Consider the following 26,088-nt stretch of genomic DNA (forward strand, 5'->3'; position numbering starts at 1 on the left):
ATAATCAATAACAGTCAAATGCTATACATTTTCTTATATGGATCATGCCTTACAAAGCAGTTCCTTTGCTTGAGAGTACACACGTACAATGGTTCATTGTACAAAAAACATGGAAACATATACTGGTATATGAAAAGAGCAATCCTGAGTCTTATTTATTATATGTGGAACATTCTGTGCTGTTGCCTTCCTGTAAGATTGACAGCATATAAGTGAAAGCAATGCAGGTGGATGCTGTGATATTGTAAAACAGAAGATTTTGTTTAACCATTCACCTTTGCTCTGACCTTTCCCCGTTCCTTACTCAAATGAATTTTGGCCATGCCCCATAAACTACTCAAACGATCCATTAGGATAGCTGTAGAAATTAGCATAGCAAACTATCACATGTTAGTTTAGCTATTCACCGGTTATTAATCTTCTCAGTTCAGGGTCACATTATCCTGTCTTCAGCATTTTTCACAGTGTCTGATGATGTCTAGAGTGTTAAGAGGTCCCAGAAGTTTGATAGTCACCAAGCTTCAGATGCTTTTGACTTTAAGGCAATTTGCAGTTCTTGTAGAAATGTTGCATTAGCAAATAAAAAAAAAGCGAGGGGGGGGAATGTAGCTTGTCTGAATATTTAGTGTATTCCTGTGGGTGATTTCCAGTCTTTGATCACATATCAAAAGCAGAGTGATTTAAATGCTACTGTTGATTTGTATTATCTCTAGTCACTGTCTTGTCCTGCAAGGTCTTTCACAGATTGTCAGGCTAGAAGAGACCATTATGACCATCTAGTCTGACTCATACATAACACAGGCTATAAAATGTCACCCATTAAGAGACCTGCATTATGACCAATAATTCTTGGTTGAGCTAGAACATTCTATTGTAGAAAGTGATCCAGCCTTGATTTAAAGACTCCAAATAATGGAGCACATACCACATCCCTTGCTAAACTGTTCCAATGGTTAATTATCCTCGCTGTTGAGAATTTGCATTTTGTTATGTCTTTGTGGGATGCAGGCATATGCTAGGGGACTGGATGATGATTATAGATTTTTAGGGCCAAATTCAGAGGTAACATAAATGGCATCATAAGTTTACATGTCACCTCATCATTGTAAGTGGGTGAATTTGGTTCAGTCATTGGAATTTACACTTTCATTGTGTTTTCATTGGGTCATTACCCTGGTTCCATTTACCTGGATAGGTAGATATTCTGCCTGCGTTACATGGATGCCTTAGGTTTTTAACACTTCAGTTTAATCTGTATCTGCTAGCTCGCATTGCCACTCTTAAGGCAGTCATTATTTTCTTTAAAAGTTTGACAAATTTTATGACAGGTTTCAGAGTAACAGCCGTGTTAGTCTGTATCCGCAAAAAGAAGAACAGGAGTACTTGTGGCACCTTAGAGACTAACAAATTTATTAGAGCATAAGCTTTCGTGGACGACACCAAGAGTGTTGTTGAGCATATTTGCATGATAACCCAAGCTTTATTTCTGCCTGCTCAAAAACGACAGTGTGGCATTCAATCTTCACTGTCTGCACAGGCAAAAATGTCACTTATTTATGCATGTTTAAAAAAACAAATCAGTGTGTCTTTTTACTCTCTCTTTGCTGTCACAGTGCTAACTGTTATCGGTCTGCTTCTGGGGGCTTTTCCAACCACTTCATGTGGTCCCCCATCTGCTTAATCTCTCTCCTTGTTTGTCCATATGCCCTTTTGTCATCAGCATCCTGCTTCTTGACCAAACTACAACTGCAAGTACTTCTGGTTCCATCACATTATCATCTATAGAAACAGAAGAAGAGGTTATTTAATTTATATCCTAGCTAATTTATATCAAAACACTGGCAGACACCCAAATAACCCTTTCCCAGAGAATTAAAGTCAGCCCTAACATGGCAAGGGAAAAGGCCACTGAATTATTTACATAATGCAATAATTTAGTCACAAACCAAGAATGGCCATAAACATCACTCATAAAATAGATCACCACTGACTAAATATTTTCATTTTCTCTCTTTTCCTGCTTTATTCTACAGCCCAGAACTCAGGTGGAGGTGTACCCAAGCTGTTACATCTTTGTAATCCTGTTGTCCTTTTTTGAAAAATTCTGACTTCTTTTTTGCCTAGAACAAACCTTGAAAATATGTTTTGAAATCACACACACACACCCTCCATGTTAGGTTTCCTGTTAAACTTACATTCAGGCACCAAGTGTGGTTTAGTACCAATATTATGCCATTAAAATATTCCTGGAAAATGGTGAGATCATCTCTTATCTTACTGGTATTTTGCTACCCTTACAAGACAACCTAGCTTCTTAACCCCTGATGTTGAAGCCAAAAGTCAGCAAGCAAAATTTCAACAACAGTACCAGAATGACCTAAATTTGAAGGTGAGAACATCTGCTCACTCAGGTGAGATACATGTGCTAGGAACGCTTTAAAATTCTGCAGCTTACACAAAGGAAGATAAGACTCAGTCTTACGTGAAACCAACATAATGCTCTACAATGCAGGGCAAAATCTAGGGCATACTGCTTTGGTATGCTGCCCATTATCTCCCTTCATAATGGATTTCCAAAGTCGGACACATCCAAGGCCAAAATGAAATGCCTGGGAGCAGTTTCTGCTATATCCGTGTAATCACTGGTCCTTGCCAGTTGAAACTAAGTAATGGAGATCTTTGAACAGCTACTTATGGCAAAAATAAATTAATCAAACAAAAATATTTCAAAAATCATCTCCAAAATTCTGGGGTTATAATTTATCTTTAAAAAATTGAATTTAAATCTAAATCCTTGTAAAGTTGTATGAGTGCCTAAGCAAAAAATGAACTTTGAAAGTTAACTCTGATGTTTGCATCAGAAAATCAGGTAGTTAAATGGGTGGGGCTTGTATTTGCACTTGAAAATCATTTCAGGTCCACAACTGCAGGCACAATTGTTTGTATCTACAAAAATGGATGCGGAATGGAGGCAATAGAAAAAATATAGCCCTATATCTGCTTTTGCTCTGGGTATGCACATCAGGGTCAACTGAGGCCTATGAAATCAGACACAAAAATGACTCAATGTAATTTATTGAACTAGTCTTTCAGTATTGTTAATCAAAGTAAATTTCTCCAGAATCAACCATGAATGCACAATCAAAAGTGATAACTTAATGCATTTGAGTGGAATTTAGTAAAAACTGTGGTCTATTATTCTTCCACAGTGGATGGGAGGGAGGGGGAGGTGTTCCTAACATTGTTAAATACCTGAGGCCATGGAATGGCTGGTCTCAAATATATAGCTACTGCATAAATCCCCAGACCCACACAAAGGATGCTAAAACTTTACTGAACCTTTTACCCTGTTGTGTCTTATCTGATCACTGTACATCAACAGCAAAGGCAACATTCTGTCCATTTTCAATAGTGTTGGACTTGACCCTTTGTGCTTGGCATTGCTTTCCTTTGTCTTACTGCTTGTTTGAAGCATCTGGTAATTGAACATAAACTCCTGCACTTGAGCATTCATGCTTGAACCTGAAATTACCTTGTCATCGACATTGGCTTTCATTAAACATCTAACAGACACCCTGGCATGCTCCAATGACAATACGTGGTACAGGAAGTCAGCACCTTGTGTGCTGAAATGGCCTTGGTCTATACGGCACCCTCCTTTCCAACTCAGAATGAAATCCTCTTCATTGCTTTCTCCAGCAGCCACTTTGGCCATTCTGTGCCAGAGCTACTCAGGATCTCTAACTCAGGCATCGCCTCCGAGTCGATTGCTAATATATGGGTAACAAATGGTACCCAGGAGCTTGAAGAAAATTCCATGAGTTACCTGAGCAAAGACTCACTTTTTTTCTTCCAAGTAAAGAGCCAGACCAGGTTTGTTCTCTCTCCATGAGCTAGCTTCAATTCTTAAGGGGGGAGGGATAGCTCAGTGGTTTGAGCATTGGCCTGCTAAACCCAGGGTTGTGAGTTCAATCCTTGAGGGGGCCACCTAGGGATCTGGGGCAAAATCAGTACTTGGTCCTGCTAGTGAAGGTAGAGGGCTGGACTCTATGACCTTTCAAGGTCCCTTCCAGTTCTATGAGATAGGTATATCTCCATATTCCTCATGTACGTAAAACATGGGAGGTAACTGGCCCACTCTGTTCGGCACTGGTGAGGTCTCAGCTGGAGTACTGTGTCCAGTCCACTCTAAGAAACATGTATAAACTGAAGAGTGTTCAGAGGCAAAAATACAAACTGTCTAACTATAAGGGTAATTAAGCATAGCAATAGGCTTCCAGGAAAGCTGTGGAATCCCCAACACTGCAGGTTTTAAAGAACAGCTTAGACAAACACCTGTCAGGGATACTTGGTCCTGCCTCAGTGCAGGAGGCTGGACTTGATGACCTGAGAAGATCCTTTCTGGCCCTACATTCTGTGATAATAGTCTAGTCTCCTGAAGGCTATAATACTTCGATGTAAGTTTAGGCGGTGGGTTTAGTGTGTGGAAACTGGGTGGTGTTGATGGCATGTGATATGCAGAAGGTCAGGCTAGATGATCTCGTGGTCCTTTCTGGTCTTAAACTCTGACTCTATGAAGCTCTTTGGGGATCTGGGTCTGGGTCTTCAAATATGCTTATACAGTGAGAAGCATAATGCTAATCTTCTGGAGATGTTTAATAATAGTGGAGAGCAGAGAGAGACCAGGTGCCTTATGAACCCTGTCTGTGCCATTCTTTACATCAGTCCAATGGGGCTTTATGATGAGAGCATGAGATCTAGTGCAGCGGTTCTCAAACTGTGGGTCAGGACCCCAAAGTGAGTTGTGATCCTGTTTTAATGGGGTTGCCAGGGCTGAATTAGACTTGCTGAAGCCAAAGCCCGAGCCCCACCATTTAGGGCTGAAGCCCAAGCCCCACCTCCCAGGGCCAAAGCCCGAGGGCTTCAGTCCTGGGTGGCGGGGCTCAGGTTATAGGCCCCCTTCCTTGGGGTTAAGCTGTTGGGCTTCAGTTTTGCCTTCAGCCCACCCCCGCCCGGGACAGTGGGGCTTGGGCTTTGCTTTTGCCCCCTGCCTACCCAGTGCAGTGGGGCACGGGTGGGCTCAGGCTTCGGTCCCCGCTCCTGGGGTCGTGTAGTAATTTTTGTGATTCAAAGGGGGTCGCAGTACAATGAAGTTTGAGAACCCCTGATCTAGTGATTACAATATAGGAAGGGGGGGCAAGGCACCTGGGTTGTTTTTCTGTTGAGCATTTCCAGTGACTGGTAGAACCTGGAGAGAGTCATTTTGGCAAAAAATGTAAACATAGGGACTTGAAGCTAAGCACTTACATATGTATTTAGGCACCTAAATAAGCTCTCTGGTGCTCAGAGGTGCTAAATCAATGGAAATGGTAGGTGCCCATTGTTATGATGATTTTTATTTGTAATATAGTAGTGCATAGGGGCTCCAATCAAGATGGGGGACATTTGTACAATGCACCCCACATACAGAGGAGAGAGAGAGAGAGAGTCCCTGCTCTGAAGAGTTTATAATCTAAATAGACAAGGGTGGAGAAAGGGTGGAGATTTACAGATGTGGAATCGAGGCACAGAGAAGCTGATTTGTCCAAGGTGTTGCACAGTTTGTAACAAAGCCAGGAACTGAACCCCCATCTCCTGGGTCCCAGTCTAGTGTCTATATCACAAGGCTTGCCTTTTTCAGCCCAGTACCTTTGAAAATCAGGTCACTTGTTTAGATGACTAAATACGTATTTCGTTCCCTAACTTTAGAGACCCACATATGAAAACATTTACGTCTCTTTGGGACCAATCATTTGAGATGCTCAGCTCCCACTGAATCACAACTCCTTTTGTTCGTCTCAAGTTGTATGTTGTAAACAGTATTCAGCCTTTTGGGATTTAAAATACTCTATCCTCCCACCTCATTCAGGACTTAAGAGGTTTCATCCTTTGTTTGCTAAGCACTTTGATGTCCTTGAATGAAAGGCACTGCAGTTATTAACATTATAGCATTCCCATCCCTTCACAGTCTGAGCACACAACATTGCCAGGTTGGAAGCGAACACACTTGAAATGGGACCCTGTGTGGTGCAATGCAATGGACCAGCAAACCAGCCTAGCTCTAGGTAGAAATCACCAATTCATTTGACGTCTTTTTGGTCACTAGGGATAAACTGTTATCCACTGTGGTGTCGTTCATTACTCTGTTGTTGCTCACTCGTTTCGTTCAGAAGCTGACACTCTCACATCGGGCACCGACTTTAAAAAAAATGTATCTGTCTCTGACTGTCTGCCTCTGATTTATTTATGTTGCTTATTTTGTGCCACAGCAGATTGTGTCCCACTGTGTCATGTACTCTAGATCAACATGACACAACACAGCACTGCGTGATCTACAACAAGCAAATATGGCAATGCAGAGCTGTTTATTCTAAACAAACAATCCCTCCTAATGGACACAGAATCAATAAAAAAAAAATCAGGGCAAGCTGGTTTCTTTTCAAATTGGATAATTTGTCCCCTCAGACAGTATCGGTGATACATACAGCTAGGCGGTTTGTATCTATAAAATGTGTTGCAACTTCCCAAAATGAGACATGAAAACCAAACAGTGCAAACAGCCAGAGAAGATTTTCTTCTGGTGAAATACAAGTGACAAAAGCAACAGCCCACTGATGACAAATGCTACCCACATCTTCTCACTTTGAAGGTTAACAGGACTACTCTTGCTAAAAATATAGTGCAACATAAGCAGACTAAACTAAACTAATCAGAAATACAGCAGATTTTGGTAGCCTGCAATCAACAGTAAAACTAAAAGAAACAATGCAGATCAAAAGATAGGTCAGGAAAGCTTGAATTCTCTCAGAGCGTTCTTTCATATGTATTATGGGCCAAATCCTTAGCTGGTGTCAATTGGCATAGTGGCACTGAAATCAATGGAATAATGCTGATTTACAGTAGCTGATGATCTGGCCCTGTAAGCATATTCTCTTCTCAAATCACCTAAGCTTTCAAAACACACTGGAAACTCAGCCAGTACATGATCTGTCAGATATTGTTGGCATGCAAAGAAAAATTGTATGTAAAATAAGAAAATGAAGTTTCCTTTACATGATAAGCATTAAACCTGTGGTCCTGAAAATTGCTGACTTGAGGGCAGCTTTCTTATTCTACTGAGCTTTCAGTGACACCTACAGGCAAGAGTGTTAACTACTCACCGACAGTGTTTGTAGCAGTGAGTCAGATCAAACTGTAAATCTCGTCATTTACTGCCTGTCCTCTCAATACTTATCTAGGAAAGCCTTTGTATTAATTATGGTTGAAATCCGTCCCTTGGCAATGGGAATTGAACTCTTTCAATGTACACCAGGGCTGCATTTGGCCCTATATATATTAATCTACAATATATACTTACATATATGCATACAAAACATGCTATTTCACTCAATTGCTCTTTTTTCTTAATCTGTCATTAGTTCCTTTTCAAAACTGGAAAGTGGATTTTTTTTTTTTTACCCATTTGGTGTTTGAAGAAAATAAAAACCTCTAGAGAAACTGAACATTACCTTTTTCAATTTAATATGCGGCTGTATTTCCAATTGTATCCGTGCAGTAACGCTAGCTGAACTTTCTCAGAACTCACGTTAAACAATTTTGATTGCTCTTATTTTTAAAGCCATACCAAAGTGCACAAGAGGGCTTCCAAAAGCAAATGTTCACTTGAATCGCAAATTAAAAAAACCTTTCAGTTTGACCATTTTTTAAAAACAATTAGCTGCCCTTGGAAGTCTTCCTCTGGGTAAAGGTTACTTAACAAAGATAGCTGAGGAAAATAATCTGTATTTAGGAGAACATCATGGTGGAAGAACAAAAAAAACCCAGCTCTGCTGTAGTATATGGTAAATAGTTCATTCGTCTTTCTTGCATAGTAACTAAGAGCATAGAGAATGAATAAATAAATAGTTATTTCCTGGCAAATTTTTCATAAAAATCCTTGTTGTAGCTAACTTTGAAATATGAAGGCGAATCAGAACAAGTTTGGTGTCATTGAAGCACTCTCTTTGATTAAATAGATGCTTCAAACTATGGATTTTAATAATGCAAATCAAATAACTTTGATTACCATTTGACCTCATATTGCCAAGGTCTGTCCACTTGACTGTCCTCAACTGGCTTGTGCATAACACTTTCCATTTGCTGCTGCAACTAGAACTATTAAATAGAACTTTTTCTTACTTTTCCAGTCCTTGAAAACAGACTGGTAAGCATTCTGCCCAGAGTGATTTGTAAATTGCATCACAGAGGGCTCACATTCATGCTAAATATGACTAGGGTCAAAGTCTTGCCTGTATTCCACTCAGGTGTCATTTGTCATCAGGCTGTATCAGCCGTTCAGTGCAAAACAGTATGTTAAAATATAACATCACTGTGCTTCTCGACACTAAGGGATTAGGAACCTCAGGCAAGGGCACCTGTAGCTCCTATCGATTTCCACTGGGATTATGCTTAGCATCTCTGAAAGCGTGTGTGTGTGTGTGTGTTTCAGCAACCAGTCCGTGCCCTTCCCTTTCCTTTTGTAGTGATGACCTCTTGCATTTTTGCAGGATGTCACAGGGAAGTACAGACTAGACTCAGCAAAACTAGCCACTAATATTTGTTTAGGGCACAATCCTGCAAGATAAATTATAGGACTCTAGTAGAAGCTGAAGGTGATCAGGACAAAAGCGGGGTGGGAAGTGTGAGGGGAGGGATTTTTCAGTTTGTTAGCAATTCCAAAAAGTAAAAAAAAAATCATTCAGGTCCACTGAAATATTTTGTTTTGACAAAACAAACATTTGATTTTGATTTTGATTATTTGATTTTAAACCTTTTTGATTTTTTTAAAATAAAATTACTGGAAATTTTGAAAAAAAATTGAACTGAAAAATCTAAACATTTTATCTTGAAAATGTCAAAACTGGCCATTTCAACATTTTTGGGAAATTTTATTGACTTTTTTCCAAAATAAAAAAATTCAGCTAAATCAACACGAATTCAAGAAATATTTTGTTGTCACCAAATCAACATTTTTTAAACTCAGTAAAACAATTAGTGTAAAAACATTTGCCCAACTTTGCTCATAAACTTGTAGGAAACACTCATGTTCTTAAACATTTTATAGGGTTTTTGGAGAGGGCTGAGGGACAGGACAGTTCCTGTCTAAATGATTATTGTAATCCTGCTAGGATTTTATTGTAGCATTAAGATGTGTTAGGACATCTAGAGCTTTTGATAGGTGGGTTTTTATTATTATTCTTTGAAATTATTCGGGGGATGGGGGATGGGAAATGCTAAGTGCCCTCAATTTCCATTAACTTTACTTTACAAGATCAGACCCACAGGGAATTTTGCATGAGCGTAGCAACACCAATGAAACCCTCACTGGTACAAACCCTAGGGTAACATGCTGGACTGCTGTAAAGAGTAGCTTGAATCAAGTGTGTCTTAATCCATTCCAGGGGTTGGAGGTGGAAACCAATGTACTCAATCTTTTAGACTCTGAACCTCTAGCTAACATATAACATTTATAATGAAACACAATAGTCAGTACAGATGTTGTAGGCCAACTTATGATAATACTATACCTGTGTTGGGAGGTACCATATTGTATTTCCTTACCTGTTCTGCTAGTTTTCCTGCTGCACATTGTGGAAATCCGTATTACCCAAGTCTTCTATTCCTTGTATTTATGTAGTTAGTGAACCAACAACGGTCCAACTTCATTCTAAAGTCCGTTTGAAAGCATGATCCAAACCCTAACAAAGTCAGTGGGACTCTTTCTCTTGACTTCAGTGGGGTTTGAATCAAGCTCTAAATGCCCAGATTTTAAACATTTACCTTTGGATTAGATACATCATGTAGGAGATGCCTAAACAATAATTTTATCATCCTACTGCGGGAAGCCAACCCCGGTATCCCAGCAATCTGCCAAGCTACATTGCTCTCAAACACTACCAGATTGGACTCCTCAGGTGAGTTAGGTTGTCAGATGCCTATCTTCCCTGGCTTGTGAATCACTTTGGGGCCTAAGCAGGAGATGAGCATCCAGACGCCCACAGTAAGGCAGCAGTGTGCATGTTCAGAGACAGAAGCAAAAACAACTTGGGAACGTTTACTGCAAAAACGTAGGTGCCAAGTGAGTTTAGGCGCCTACAGGGTTTCAGTGGAAGTTTTGGGCATCCCAGTGGTCCCCGAAACTGGGACTTAGATAACTAAAACAGACAGGTGCATAACTCCTTTTGTACATTTAGGCCCTTGTCCCCTGGCCTTGTCTTTGAACAAGTTGTAAAATATTCAGCAGTGTTTATGCATAACGTTTGCGTCTATGCCATGATGAGAAATACTCCTTAATATCATTACATTGGTGAACTTAGTCTTCGTCAGTAAGACATATGGTGGAATATTTGCTTTGTTGTATCTCTGAGAATGTCACTAGGATCCTGCTGTCTAAGTATTGAAACATCTGATATCTCAAGACAGAATGAGAAAATCTTCATAAAGAGCTGTTTGGGAGGAAGGGTCACTGCTATTTTAAAAATGAAATCATCATTTTGGCTTCAAAGGCATGTAAATCAAGGGGCAGGTGTGGGAGAAGAGGGGTGGCTGAGAGAAAATATCTGTCGAGAGCTACAATATAAGCTTTGAAATTTTAATAATGGTAAAATTCATCCTTGTGCAGGGAGCCAGCATATAAGGCTTATGCATCACTTAAAATCTCCCATTTAAGAGGAATGTGGTGCCTAGGCCTCGTGTGGGCCCTCTTCAAAACATAATTTCACCCAAATGGACTTAAGAGCATCAGAATTGGGACGATGGTAAACAGGTGTACCAAGGAAACACACAGTTTGCGATAAGAGCCACAGATAAGGGAGGTTCTGACTATCTTTAGTTTAATTTTAGTATGTTCTTGCTTCACTTTGATTGCTGCTACTTTAGCACACTCTATGATTCAGACAATAAGTGCTCGTTAGTCCATGAAGGAATGGCATCGAGGTAATGCTCAGTCTGCAGAATACTCACAACCCTTTTTTTGATAACACTAGTGAATAGGGTTACCATCCGTCCGGCTTTCCCCGGACATGTCCGGCTTTTTCAGCTTTAAATGGCCGTCCGGGGGGGATTTCTAATAAAGTAGAAATGTCCGGGATTTCCCCCTTCCCCTAATGCAGAGTGTGGCGCGGCTGATTGGATGGCTGGGCCTGATTGAAAGCCGCTCGCAGCCACTGGGGCCTCTAGCAGCCAGAGTCCATTCCCCTCCCCCGCTCCCTCCTCCCCCGCAGAGCAGCGCCAGTGTTTGGCTGCACGTGGAGCTCGCAGCTCTCCCTCGGCCTGGTGCGGGGGGGCAGGCAAGGGACAGGGAACAGTTGGGGGTTAGATTGGTCGGGGGTTCTGGGGGGGCTGTCAGGAGAAGGGGGTGTAGAGAGCGGTTGGGGCAGGCAAGGGACAGGGAACGGGGGGTTAGATTGGTCGGGTTCTGTGGGGGCTGTCAGGAGAAGGGGGTGTAGAGAGCGGTTGGGGCAGGCAAGGGACAGGGAATGGGTGGCTTAGATTGGTCGGGGGTTCTGGGGGGGCTGTCAGGAGAAGGTGGTGTAGAGAGCGGTTGGGGCAGGCAAGGGACAGGGAACGGGGGGGTTAGATTGGTCGGGGGTTCTGGGGGGGGCTGTCAGGAGAAGGGGGTGTAGAGAGCGGTTGGAGCAGGCAAGGGACAGGGAATGGGGGGTTAGATTGTTCGGGAGTTCTGGGGGGGCTGTCGGGAGAAGGGGGTGTAGAGAGCGGTTGGGGCTGTCAGGGGACAGGGAGCAGGGAGACTTAGATAGGGGGTGGGGTCCTGGGGGCAGTTAGGGTGGGCAGGGTCTCAGGAGAGGGCAGTCAGGGGACAGGTGGGGGTAGGGGGATTCTGAGGGGGGGCGGGAAGTGGGAGGGGAGGGGCTAGGGCAGCACCCCGTGTCCTCTTTTTTGATTGTTGAAATATGGTAACCCTACTAGTGAACCAATACATTGGCTGATAAACCTTGCAGCATGTATTCCCACATAAATAGAAGGTGATAAACTGACAACGGGAGGATAGACAGGTTCTGATGAAAGATTCTCTGATCTTTGGCCCCTTCCCTACATTTGAACCAAACCTTTCAAATTTGATTTCCTTTCTCCCCGCCCCCTCTCCACATCTGGTCTTTACCTTTTTATTTTCATACACCTCTCCCTACCCTTCCAGGCTGCGGCTGGAAGCAGACATCCTGAAAGTTTTGCAGGTGGTATTTTCAACTCAGCTGAAAACAGAGAACTCAAGGGCCTGTTCTTACAAAATTCCTCGCCCAGTTTTACAAACTTAATAGTTCAATTGTTCCTTTAAGCATCCTCCTAACTCTTAAGTTCTTGTCCTAATTGAACCTCTTAACCTTTTAAAAGTTCACCCACCAGTAAAGAGGTTGCAACAAGCTGCCTAGTGTTGTAATCAGCTCTTGAAATCTATGTATTTCTAAAGGAGAAGGGATTCATTCTTCTCTTGTGTGTTCTCTGTTTGTTATTTACAGATCCAACACAGGTTGTGGTGCCACCTTCCAGCACGGATGTCACTGTTGGAGAAAGTATTGTCCTGCCTTGCCAGGTATCTCATGATCACTCGCTAGATATTATGTTTACTTGGTCATTTAATGGACACCTGATAGACTTTGAGAAAGACGGGGATCACTTTGAAAGAGTTGGAGGGGTAAGTATTAATATTAACAACCCCCAAAAGCCATTCACATGTTATACTGAGACACAGTAATGACCACAGATAATTGAGAAAAGGACAGTCTACACAGAACCAGACTTAAAGGGAAAGATAAATTATATCCCTGCTAAGAGTGAGAACTTTATCTTGTGTTTTACTGACTGCTAAGCAACGCATTAAATAGGTACACTATCCTAGTTTTGTGGTAATTCATATAGCCCAATATGACTGAGATTTCTCAAGGTCTATTTTTCTGTGGATTCTTGGGGAACATATTTTATGCCAATACATCCCACTAATGCTAAAGATACCTATAATACATTGGCAATTCCCTTTGCGTATAACAGATTTCTTAATCTGCCCCAAGGTGAATAAATTCCTTAATGTTCTCCTCCTTGCTGAAGCAGCAAAATATAAATTGAATGTAATTGTAAAACTCTGTATTCACATAAAAAATCGAAGGAATTTGGGGAACACCGCTTTTCTGGAGCTCTGGAACCTGTTTGATTAGTCTTTGTCATTGTCAGCATGTTTCTATGCCCTCATAAATCAATGTGTACTCACTCTTGTGCCAGTTTACATCTTCAAAATAAGTATCCCCTCCTCCCACAAACTGCATAATCTGCATAGTATTATGGACAGTGTTGCCTCTGGGATCAGGTTTTCTTTCAATGTTTTACCATCTGATTTTTCTGTCTGTGTGATATGGCTGGCTGGTATTAACGCCACTTAATACTTTTTTGTTTATCTGAATTCTAAACTGTGGCACCAGATAATGCAAATATTTTCAATGACCAAAGAATATGCTACTCGTAGGTTAGAAAGATTGTGCCCATGAAAATATGGTATGGAGTAAAAAAGCAGGTTTGACAAGAGTTGTAACCATTTCGATCACATTCAAAATGTAAAGTTGCTCATTACAGAATAGACTATGGGATTAGAAAAGCATCCATAAAATCCTCTCTGCCTTGTGAGATACATTATTTCATTTCAAATTCACTTAACTAGTGACCCCACACCTTTCACCTCTAGGACACTAGTTCAAATACAGCAGCTCCCAAAGTTATTACTTTGTCTGATCACTGCCTAGCGGGCCTGTGTGAAACATATCCACTTTCTTCTAGAGTTGTTTGGAGCCCATCAGAAAACAACTACCGAAATCGGCACTAATTAACACTATTGTTAGCAGCTTCCATGGAGAGTCTGCGAGCTAAATGGGCATAAGGCATGAACCACCCTCTCCCATCTGCTGAATGAGGCGTGGTAAATTGATGTGACAGTGTGGGGAAGTTTGCCCGACTGCTACCTGTGCCAAACCTCTTCTGTCTGTCAATAGAGGTCTCCATGGCTGTGAATCTAGTACCCTTGTGGCCATTAAACTCACTGAAAAGACCTCCAGGCCTTAATCTTATAGTTTTCTTTTGTTTTTAAAACAAAAGACGTTGGGCCCATTCCTGGTCCCATTGAAATCAATAGGAATTTTTGCATTTAGTTGAATGGGATCAAGATTTGGCCATTTTTATAGTATTTATGGGTCATATTGTCTTTTCTCTTCAAGGATCCACTGCATGGCAGCAGGAAGAGCACCATGAGGCAGCCAGTCTTTCTGCATGGTACCTTGTCTGTGACAGTATGTTTGAGGTTTGACTTAATAGATGTAGGTTGGTATTTTCAAAGGAACCTAAAGGAGTTAATGCATCCAAATCTCACTGAAATTAAATGGAAGTTGAGTGCTGTTTAGGGATGGGCCCTTTTGAAGATCCCAGCGGCAGTGAATATACCAATTGTCAAAGCCACTAAGTTGAAGTCATTTCTCAAAGTCTAAAGCCTTAAATATACCTTTGCAATCAAGGTCCTCTGTATGAAGATGACAATCTCATGGTGCTTTTGGTGTTCCTGCAGTGTTCGCAAGCAGGTTTCCTCATGGGGCCTGTAGGAAATAAAAATGCCATACTACTTCAGTACAAATTCCTAGAGATGCCTTTGAAAAGAAAACAAGGGAGCGGATCAGGCATAGAGTCTATTTCATTAATCACATCAGTACTTGGCCTCTCTACTGAGATTATTGACATAGATATCTTATTTGAAAGGGGATTTAGTAATGTGAAACCACACCCTATAAGAATGAGAGCTCATTACACATGGACTCATGAACAGCCATCCTGAGGTAATAACTTTCAGTCACTACCAACAGTAGTCAGGATCAAACTGTTGACCTAGAGGTGAAAAGAGCCCGAGTCATCCAATCACCCCGATTTGCCATACCCAAGGGACAATTCTGGATTAAGTCATTATAAAGAAGGTTTAAAATAGGAATAACAGATCCATGAGTTTCTCCCTACCAGGGTCAGCTCTAGGTTTTGGGCCGCCCCAAGCAAAAAAAAAAAAAAAAAACCTCCAAGAGCGCAACTGCCGAAGCAAAAAAAAAAAAAATGCCGCCCCTGGAATTGTGCCGCCCCAATCACGTGCTTGGTTTGCTGGTGCCTAGAGCCGGTCCTGCTCCCCACAACCAACCAAACTTTTGGATGTTATTCTTCTGATTGAAAAAAATTGATAACACAGATGAAAAGTTTTCACCCCTTAAATTTTCAAAGGGGTAAACCACAGGTTGAGTTGTTGTGTGTGACTTCTTTTGAGGTCACTTGGGCCCACAGGACCAAAATCCCTTGCAGTTCACTAAAAATATAAGGTTTAGGTTCACTTCTGTTTCATTTGAATAAAAAGTTTGAAAACTGGGTCGGGTGAAGGTACAGTGCAGTATTTCATACATAGACAAAGTCCATGTATCTTATCATATTACATGCTTATATATCCAACTGTGGTAGAAAAGATGAAATATGATGTGTGATTAAAAAAACATTGTTTCAAACAAAAGCATTAGCTGTCACATAGGTTATACTCATAGCGTGGATGGAAAGTTTGCTTTCGTTTGGAAATTCTATGCTATTTTTCACATTTCCGATATCATCTAGTTGTACCCACTCCATTTTGTGCAGGTATGTTGAGGGTTTAATCTCTAACCTAGTTGCAACAGAAAAAAATATTTCATTTCATTTTTTTCCGTTGTCTGCTTGCATTCAATGTAGCTAGCAGAAAAGATGGAAGAAATCAAATATGTATTCACTAGAAGTAGTGGAGGGAGAGAAAAAGGTTTCCATGTGTGGCTTTCATGGACTTTTCACAAAGTTAGAGCCTTTTCTAGACTTTAAACAGAGTGATGGTCTCCATTTACATTTCTCAGGTGTGAAATTTAGTGCTGCAGGGAAAAGCAAATGCAATTTATGAGCCTTGTTGTTATCATTTTGAGGGTGGGGGCGAATAAAATTAATTTGAAGATGCAACATATCACTCAAAGATCTGCACTCTAGGGTACACAGCAACAGAGACAGCTGTTTCTAGTGATTACACTTGATAGGGCTACAAAACTAAAATTGCAAACTTTATTACTATTCTTCACTGAAGATGCCGTAATCACAATCTTACACTGAGATTTCTAATGTACTGAAAGCATTGTGTCTGGTGAAGAGTATAGAAATACTGAGATACATATACATATATAAACATAATTAGTTCTATTCAACTGCTAATCAGACATGCATTAGTGTTGTTCCACTCTAGGTGAAGCAAGATTTCCTTAGAGAGTACTGTTCTCATGATCTTTAATATATGAATTGTGGGCAATCAAAATGCTGGCTGTAAGACAAGGCTGTCAAATTATTGCAGATGCCTCATAATTTAGGCCGTTTTTCACCTATGAAATGACTGTAGGCAGAACATAAGATATCTGAATACCAATTAAGTCTATACATTGGATGGCTGGAGAGATAAATAAGGAATCATAGAGAACCTGCCTCACATAAGTTTTGTCACGTCATTTGAATGGTAAACTGTCTAACTGACCCAAACCCGACTCCCCCATCCGTTGTAGAAACTATAATTTTAGAAATGCTACTGCTCTTATCTTCAAGGCAGGTTCACATATTTATAATAGGCCACACAGCTTCCATTACTAATGTTTTCATCAGCCGGTGTAAAATAAATCCATTAGTCACAGTGTCCTTCGTGTGGTAATGATGTTTAGAGCTCATTAAAAAGTAATTGTAACCACTTTTCCCTACTTTATCAGCAGGATTCAGCTGGTGATTTGATGATCAGAAGCATCCAGCTGAAGCATGCTGGGAAATACGTCTGCATGGTGCAAACAACTGTGGACAAGCTATCGGCTACTGCAGACCTGATTGTAAGAGGTATTTGAATTTTGTTGCTGTTGTAAAACTACTTTTTGCACTATCTGCTGTTCTTGGTAATACAATACATGGTCTCAGAGAAATTCATTAAAATCCTAACACCTTATCATTATTGTAAGAAATAAGCTCCAAGGTACCACACAGTACATTTTCCAAACTCTGCACACAAAAATCCTTGTATGTGTGTTTATATATCCATCACAACATTTTCATAACTTGCAGAAACAAGATTTTATATTGAATTACTTCTGCAACTGAAATACTGTAATGTTAATTCAATAAATTTGTTGCTGTCAATACTGCATTGCTTCTCCAGATTAATCATGATCTAGTAAAACCACCGTCATGGTTAACTTTGAGATCAAATCCTTCGTGTGCTTAGATGATCTGTGAATGTGGCCTTTAATTTGAATGTATTAAATCTTCATTCTGGGTCACACGCATGAATATAGCCTGGATTCAGTGTATAGTTGCTGTGTCAGAAAAAACAATTGTTAGTTTCAACCAAACCAGTCCCTAAACATGCCCATTCTGCTCATGCAAGGTGCTGAGCAATCTTAGTTCCTACCAATTTCAGCGGAAGTTGAGGATGCTCATCATAGGAATGGACACTATCCCAAAACCCAGACCTGCAACTTGCTCTAGTTGCCTTTGTTAGATTGCCTCAGCAAAGCAGTTATGAATGGGATGGGAACTGAGATCAAATTGGACTCTCACCCCGCTGAAGATGTCCCTCTGGGTCAAGGTAAAGGCAGGTACATTTTGGGCAGTGTGAGGAGAAGCTTGCATACTTATCTGCCAATGGAAGACTTCAGTTTTTATTGCTGTTTACCCAATGTATTCCACAAACTTTCATTTCACTCCAAAAGGGAAAAGAGAAAACTATGTAGCAAGGGCTAAATCCTGCACCCCTCACCTATTGGCAGTGGCAGTTTTGTCAGAGTAAAACATACAAGATTAGGCCAGAAACCTACCATCACAAATGTACCCCTGTGTATAGATGGGAATTCCTGAAATCAACATCCTATTTTATGAGTTTAAATATGTTTACTACTTTAGGAGGTGAATGCTGAAGTTCTTAACCACAGGCAAGCCATCAGAGTCTAGCAGAGAAGAAATTATTACAGTCCATTTAAGAAGACAATCATTGTTTGTCAGTCCTTCCCTTGTAGGATAAAAGACATTGTTCATGTTCTGAATGTATACTCCATTTAATGAGGATGATGCTCAGATCGGCACTTAAATATCAATACATTAAACTATTAAGTATTTAAATTAGTAGTATGTGAAGTTCCTAAGTGATATTGCATACTTCATTTTATAGGAAATAACATTAGATTCTGCTAGATTGTCAACACCATTCTTAGAAGAAAACATATTCTAAAAAGCCCAGTGAACGTGTAAGCGGGGGAATGGTCCTGCTATTGTGGGGAACTTTCCTGGCTTCTGCACTACCCCGGTGAAGTGGGCTAGTGAAAGGATCTGAGTCCTCGCTCCCACTCCCTTTACCCAGAGGCCTCCCTGCCCTTGAGGACTCCCCTTCCACTCTCCTGTCTGGCAGAGTCCCCGTAAACCCCAACAAGGCTGATCCCAGGATTCCTGGGGGGCTCAACCCCCAACCCTGCTATGGTCACCCAGGACAGGGGCTAGGGTGTCCCCACTCCAGGGTACCCTCTCTGCACTGGGCACCTCCCTGACCCACTGATTATTCCATACAATTTAAAGCAAATACAAGTTGTTTAATTAACAATTAATCTAAAGAAAAGAATAAGGAAAAATGGGAAAGGTTAAAGGAAAACACATCACACCACTCTGTGGCAGGGAACATCACAAACAGTGTCTCTGGACATCAGGGCACTTCGCAGTCTGTTCCTTGTAGGTCCCAGATTTCCTTCTCAGGCCCTGGCTGTGCTGCAGGGATGCTGCGGGTTGGACACTGGCAATGGTGGTGGCCACACACCTCCAGGCTTTGAGTGGTGGGACCCTTCTTCCCAGCGTCAGCCCCCCGTCAGGTTACGGTCCCCTTCCCGGTCTGGCCTGCAAGGGCCCTTGGCTAGGGGTGTCTTTCTGTGCTGGGCCCTTTGCCCAAGGTCCCCCCTTGGCTGGCCCCACTTGCTCACCACACCTGGCTTTGTGGCTGCAGCTCTGCTCCCAGCACAGGATCTGCTGTCCCTGGGCTGCGTCTCTGGCTCTGTGGCTGCGCCTCTGGCCCCAGCCCAGGATCTGCTCTCCCTGGGCTGTCTCTGGCTCGGTGGCTGTGCCTCTGGCCCCTCTGGATCTGGCACGGTTCTGCTCTCCAGCTCAGCTTAGGCCCCAGCTTTCTCCTTAGCTCGGCCCCACTCAGTCTGACCCAGGTAATTCCAACTCACACGGAGGACGGGACCCACCCCTGGTCTCCTGTCATGCTGATTAGCCTGCCTGCCCTGTCAATCAGGCTGACCTGAAGCATTGGCCTCTCGCCATTGTTCCTGGGGGCTGTCAGTCTCAGGATCCTGCTTCTCATCGACCCTTCCCCTTTTAGTGCTGGGAGCTAGCCAACCAAAACACCCCCACTGAATGTTAGTAAGGGGCAACAGTCCCCTTACAAACGCAATGAATGATTTAGGTCTGTTGTTCCTAAACTCTGAATTTCTCTTTATTTAATTAGCAAAATAGTTGAGAAAAGCTACACCTATGGGAGGAATGACTGTAACATTCATGTTTTCTCCTCATGAATCTATCAACACATGCTGATGATAGCTGTTGATGAAATGGCATGTGCCAGATCATCAAATCATTGTTTGTGAGGGCATGTGTGAAGCAAAAACTCATTAATTGCTATATTTGACATCCCCTGTCCAATAAGGAAAGCTGCTACCCCATATCCCCAGAGAGCTCAGCTCCTACAGTTACATTGCTGTTTTTTGTCTTTATTGTTTCAGATAAATATTTTTGCATAAACATTTCAAAACAGTCCACTGATGAGAACATGAGTTAGGTAACTTCCCGTAAACCAGCTCTGTAATCAGTCAACAAGAACATGATTCTTACAACAAAATGACCACAATGATATCAGAAATAGTGACCTTGCCACCACAAAAAACACCAGTCTGAAACTTTTCTGACAAGATTGTTGTCCCATGGCGACTACGCACACTCTTGTTGATTCTGCCTCCTCAACTGAAAAGCAGGGCCATTTTTGTTGCTAATTATACCGATCATACCAAAATAAAGAAATCACTCAAACATACATGGAGGGGGAAAAAGGGCCAGGGAAACTATGGGAACTTTCTGTGTCAGGATGGGTGAGGAAACAGAAAGCAGGTAACTTATTGATAAGGGTTTATGCATGCCACAAAGGCAGATAAATGTATTGTCAAAACATTAGGGTGTGCGACCAGGAGCCATAGCTCCCAAGCTTCACTTTTGGTTCTGCCACTGACCCTTATGAGTAGTCATTTATGTCCTCAGCTTCCATAACCATTATTAGGCTGAATAATACCTATTGCACCATTGTGAGGCATACTAAGGGCCGTCCTTACTAGTAGAGCTGGGGAAAGATTCTCAGACTAATAGATTATTTGACCAAAAAAAAAGCAGTTTCAGCTTGACCTGTAACTATTCATAAACTATTGGTATAGTTTTGGCTAGTCACAAAACAGACAGAGAAGGAGAAGGAGGTGATGTTACTCCCCACCTGACAACCATTAGCCCAGTGGTTAGGGCACACACTTGGGATGTGGGTTCAAATCCATAGTCTGAAACAGACTTTCTTTTTATTCACCAAAATATTTCTGATTCAGTTCAACCCAAACGAAAATATTTTGGATTTTATTTCTTGAACTCCCACCAAACTGACAAATCAATTATTTGCCTAGCTCTACTTACTAGAGCGTAATTTTTTGGTCTCCAGGTCCTGTGAACCCCCCCTTAGGCTGGCGGGGATCCCTTAGCAGTGGGCGGGCTTTGCCCGCCCACTTCCTGGATCCCACTAGGTCTACTTACTAGAGGTCGATGTGGAGTCACACCACCACAGAGGAAGCTGTTTGTGATGACCGAGGCCTGGGTGGTCAAACCTAGAGGTCACAGTCAGGATCCTGGGGCAAGAGTCAAGCCAAGGGTCGAAGCCAGAATCAGAGTCATAGGTGTTGTCAGATGCCACCAGTGTGGTGCTCTGCTCTGTTCAGTGATGATAACAGTCAGCTACGTGCATGTGTTCCCCCTGTGTGCTGCCCCGGCTCTGCGCAGATAGCTGACACAGTAGATCCTGAGAGAACCGCCAAAGACCACAGACTCTGATAAGATACGAAGTCACCTGCCCAGGTTTATTGCCAAACGAAATACAGTCTCTAGCTCCCCGGATCAGATGTCTGTAGTTCTGCTAGTACGTATGTGCTCCTTGACAATGGACCGGCTCAGTCAGTGGCGGGATTTACCACTGCCCCCTAGGCCAGACAAAAACATCCACTCAGGGATGCAATCTTATACACAAGTAAAAACAAGTTACACATCACTCCTGACACATCAAGGAACAACCCCTCTGCATGTTGGGGTGCTGCCTCTCTCCTGGTACATATTGGTTCGAACAAACAAGTCTATCCATCATATTATCCTTTTGACCCTGTCTTTAGGATGGGTCAGCCTGTTCCTCATTATCTCTGTGGAATGTGTTCATGCTGGACTGTTCTGGTGCCAGCCTGGCACCTGTTTATCCTATTAGGACTTGATACCCTTTAGATATGTGCATACGTCCAATTAGCAGCCTTCTTCTTGCCAACTTTTGTGAGCAGGGCCTGCCTCTGGCTCACAGCTTAACTTTGCTTTATGTTAGCAAAGTCTTGACCATTACTTTAATTCAGGTCTCAGGCCTCATACCGGGCCTCTGATACCAAGGATTTATGTTTCAGGGCCTATCTTACTACATTCCCCCACTTTTTGTCTTTTTATGGGGAGGATGTTTACCCATCGTCCCAGAAAAGCATAATGCATGGACTACAGATAACCCAGGGGACTAAACACTGTTATATGATTACCTCATTTTACCATCCATACACTCATACCCCACTTGTCTTTTTAGTCTGCACATTCCCTCGTATGACTGATAGACAGATTTTATTATCCAATTATTTTTTAGTGCCTTATGGTGGGCCTTGGAATGTTAGGCCTGGGACCATGACTGAGGAATGTAGTATTGATTGAGAGTTAGAGGCACTCCCAAATAATTAATATATATGAATAATATGGATATGGTGTATATATTTATAGCATATATGGGTATATATGTATTGTATGTATGTGTACATATGACACCGCCTTATATCCAAGCGTAACCATGTTTTTCCAGTCTGGTGTTGTACTCTGGCCCTTTTACTTGGTGACACAGATAGAAATACACTCCTATTAGGGCAATTGCAGTTATCACCTGTATCATCATTAGTAATAGGCTGAGTGTTTTGAAATACTGGGATGGGCACTGTTATAGTGTGTTCCACAGTATTATGTATATAAGTAAAATAGAAATTTGGAGTAGTGACACTACAAATGAGGCCTTTATATATAAATGCCTTGTAATTAATTACTACCCGGTACTGTGCATTCATGTTATGGGTCACCTTACTGCTGGTTGTCACCCTCTGGTAAGCTTTGCTGGGCAGGAAACAGGAATGGCTAACTTTTCTGTTCCATGGATTGCATTGCCCTATGATACACCAGTAGTTGACGTAGATCTAGCTGTTTTTATGGATGTTGTTTTCCTGATAACCTACTGAATGGACAGTAGCCAATTTATCAAATATTGCTGTGTCAGGATGTAGTAAGAGCTTTTGGAATATTGGTATCCAGACACTAAGCAAGGTTGTTTTGAATAACATGTGCCTTAGTTAGGATGCAGTGTCAGTAATCCAAATTATGATGGGTACTAACACGGAATTTGTTTACCCAATTTGTAGTTACTGTGTAACTTAATTTCTTTGCCAATTTGTTTTTTCCTTGCCTTCATGTTGTTTGCTGCCATTCATTTGTTGATTTTTACCTGTGTGTTGGTTAAACAGTTTAGCAAGGTTATGCACATTGTAAATGTTGTATAGCAATAATACAGCAGTACAACGATAATACAGTAGTACAGCAATAATACCGTTGTTTTTACACAATAACCAAGTTGAAATTAAATGACAGTTTATCCTGGTCCAGCTAGTGGGTTTTAGCTGATTGTTAACTTAATTGTCCATATATGGTAGATAGAGGTGTATTTGACCAGTCTCTTATTTATAAAGCACTTCATTTTTCTTTTCTTGATGCTTGGGAGTTTCTTCACTGTATACTGATATTTTGCGGTGTCTTTGGTCTGTGGGATGCAACTTAAACAACTTTTGTTAGTTAACACAGTGAAGTTTTTTGTTTGTTTTCCTTTTTTGTTTTTGTTTTCAGTAACCCAAACTTAATACGCAGTTTAACTTAGTTTGTTTACAATAACAGAGGGTCCTGTGGCACCTTTAAGACTAACAGAAGTATTGGGAGCATAAGCTTTCGTGGGTAAGAACCTCACTTCTTCAGATGCATCTGAAGAAGTGAGGTTCTTACCCACGAAAGCTTATGCTCCCAATACTTCTGTTAGTCTTAAAGGTGCCACAGGACCCTCTGTTGCTTTTTACAGATTCAGACCAACACGGCTACCCCTCTGATATTTGTTTACAATGTAATAAGAACAATGTAATAGGGACCGAGCCTTTTATAGCACAAGCTATACTTTTGCAATTGTTGTATAGATATTCATTTTCATTTGAGGTGTATTACTAATATTTTATACTAAATGTAATGCTTAACTGCTAAAATAAATGCTCAAATCTTCTGTGAGAAGGTGTATTGCTTTTTTTCCTGATGAACATTCTGTGTTAGCAAAAGTGTCAATAACATAATTGTTACCAAGCTTTTTAGAGTTAATTTGCTTGTGATACCAATTTCACTCTTGTTAACTGTTTACAAGCACAAACTTTAACACCACTGCTTCCCATTAACATAACATAAGAAAAGAAAAGTGTATAAAATTAAACCAACTATAAAATTAAACCAAAATAAATTTTAAATAGAGGTCCATGCAAATACTTTGACAGTATTAAACTTTCATGTTGCTTTGTTGTGTTTGGGAGCCAAAGGTGGAAACCTATTGAAAACGTGGAAACCTGTTGAAATTATTTGGTTAGCTTTATGCGTAAATTGTTATTTTTAAACATTTTTGCTATCACATTCTTATAATTATATTTAAAAGTGCAAACAAGTTAATAAAAACCCAAACAAGAAATTGACATTTTGTTAATATTATCTTTACCTTAATGTTGAGGTTTCCCCTTACATTTTTCCTTTGAATAACAAATAAAAAAACCTTAAAAAACAAAACAAAACTTTGATTAATAAAAGAGAATTATTTTTGTTTGCAATTGCATTATTTTTTGAGGCAGAAATATACACATATTTGTAACTGAAACCTTTTTGAACTTTGCACAAAAAAATTGCTGTTAATAATACTATGTTTATACCCCATCCATGATCTTAAAACAGTGTGGTACCACATATACATATGCTTTCAAAAGGGTATAAAATTGACTTTTGTTGCAACAAAATAAAAATAATAAAAAATAGTCACATGACACATACAACACAGGACAACACACATGACATATAGGACAAACTTACAATTAAAAACAAATGGTGCCAGAATTCTATTCATAAGCATACAAAATAAGGCAAACAAAAATAAAAAATAAAAAGAGTTAAACATTAAATATTACCTTATTTAAAACTTTTAACAAAAATTGATAAAAAATATATTAATATTTGCCAAATGTATTGTATTAATTTGGTAACAAGGAATTTTGCATTACTTTATATTTAACATTATTTTAAAACTGTGCTATATAGAAATAAGAAAAGCCCATGTTTCAAATATTAGTGAGTGGTTAGGATTAGAAGCAGAGTGTGCATTTCTGTGGCTTGGCAACCATATCTTCAAGAAAGTTAGGAATAATTCCAGCTGTTGCATTCCTGAAGGGCTAAAATAATTAATTTACTGGATTTATTTAAAATAAAGTTTTTACCTTATTTTCTTTTTGTTTCTTGTTTTGTTCTGTTTTCAATTGCTTTATCTTTTGGAGGTTTCTGTAAAACCTATAACTTTTAACACAGAGAAAGAGTTGCAGTGAGGAGAGGCAGGGAAAAAGGAGTGTGGGGGGTTGAAAAGCTACCTAGGAAGGTAGTGAGACTTGAGCCAAGAGAGATTAACTCTTAAGGTCCAGGCAGTAGCAGCAAGTTACAACTGATAAAGGATATAAAACATACTGGTATGTAAAAATATTTGAGAAAGGAGGTTATATTTTTAGCTGAGTGCGGAGTGTGGTTCCGTGGGTCAAAGCAGTTGGGAAACCACACCTGGGTTTTAATCCTGGCTCTGAGATGAGAGTGGGGGTAATTATCTGCTCTTGTAAAACCTGAATTTGTTCCCTCAGTGTCTGTTGCTTTTGTCTGCATGCCAAACAGATTGCAGTAGTGCCCTTTTTTCCTTTTTTTGGGGCAACTCCATATGTTAATGCATCAATTCTAGGTGTTAACCTGCTAAATTTTAGTTTTTGACTTTGAAATACCTTTTTATTCACTCCCCTGCAATTGAGTCGCAGCTCCTGTCTTGTAATGTGCACTGTGAACTGTTCCATTTTTTCCTTCATTTGATTTACCAATTCAGTGAAAGTATTGTGTGCTACTTTTTCCATTTGTGCACTTACTTGCCCCGTTCTGACAAGCACCAGTCTAGGTCCCGGGTTAGGTTTTACCAGAACCTGGCTTTTATCATAAGGTGGTGGTTGCACTGCAGTGGACCCCATCTTTTAATTTTACTAGGGCTACCTTTTTCTACTTCTGTCCCCATTCTTCAGGCACAGGGTAGCTACCTAAAGCCTGCTCTTTGCCACCAATATTTATAACAGGGGATGGCACATGTTTTTTTTGTAGGTTCCTTGCAGCTGTTTCCAATGTTTTATTCTGTTCCTGTGCTGGTTGTCTCTGGGCTGCTTACCACCCTGCAAGGGGGGTGGGAGCATTCCAGATCTGTGTAGCTTCTTTTGATTCTTTTAACTCTTT

The 26,088-nt window shown here is 40.8% G+C and overlaps 1 protein-coding gene and 1 long non-coding RNA gene across 8 annotated transcripts in view; one reads left to right on the plus strand and one right to left on the minus strand.

Annotated features, from left to right (window-relative positions):
* The window catches only part of LOC128840976 (contactin-4), a 654,212-nt gene that overhangs the window by 601,920 nt on the left and 26,204 nt on the right, over nt 1–26,088 (plus strand). For 5 of the 7 annotated variants that reach the window (XM_054035596.1, XM_054035597.1, XM_054035598.1 and 2 more), the window contains 2 exons: nt 12,555–12,730; nt 16,863–16,983. In XM_054035596.1, the coding sequence (XP_053891571.1) occupies nt 12,555–12,730; nt 16,863–16,983 (297 nt within the window). The remainder of the gene's footprint in view (nt 1–12,554; nt 12,731–16,862; nt 16,984–26,088) is intronic. The other 2 variants (XM_054035602.1, XM_054035603.1) reach the window with 2 other exon arrangements.
* LOC128840977 (uncharacterized) lies at nt 1,414–25,262 on the minus strand. The gene is made up of 4 exons (XR_008445754.1): nt 25,053–25,262; nt 24,287–24,340; nt 14,576–14,666; nt 1,414–1,779 (listed from the first exon to the last, which is right to left on the minus strand). It is a non-coding gene; the product is annotated as an uncharacterized LOC128840977 (long non-coding RNA).

Source organism: Malaclemys terrapin, chromosome 7 (genome assembly GCF_027887155.1).
Source record: "Malaclemys terrapin pileata isolate rMalTer1 chromosome 7, rMalTer1.hap1, whole genome shotgun sequence".
NCBI classification, from domain to species: Eukaryota; Metazoa; Chordata; order Testudines; family Emydidae; genus Malaclemys; species Malaclemys terrapin.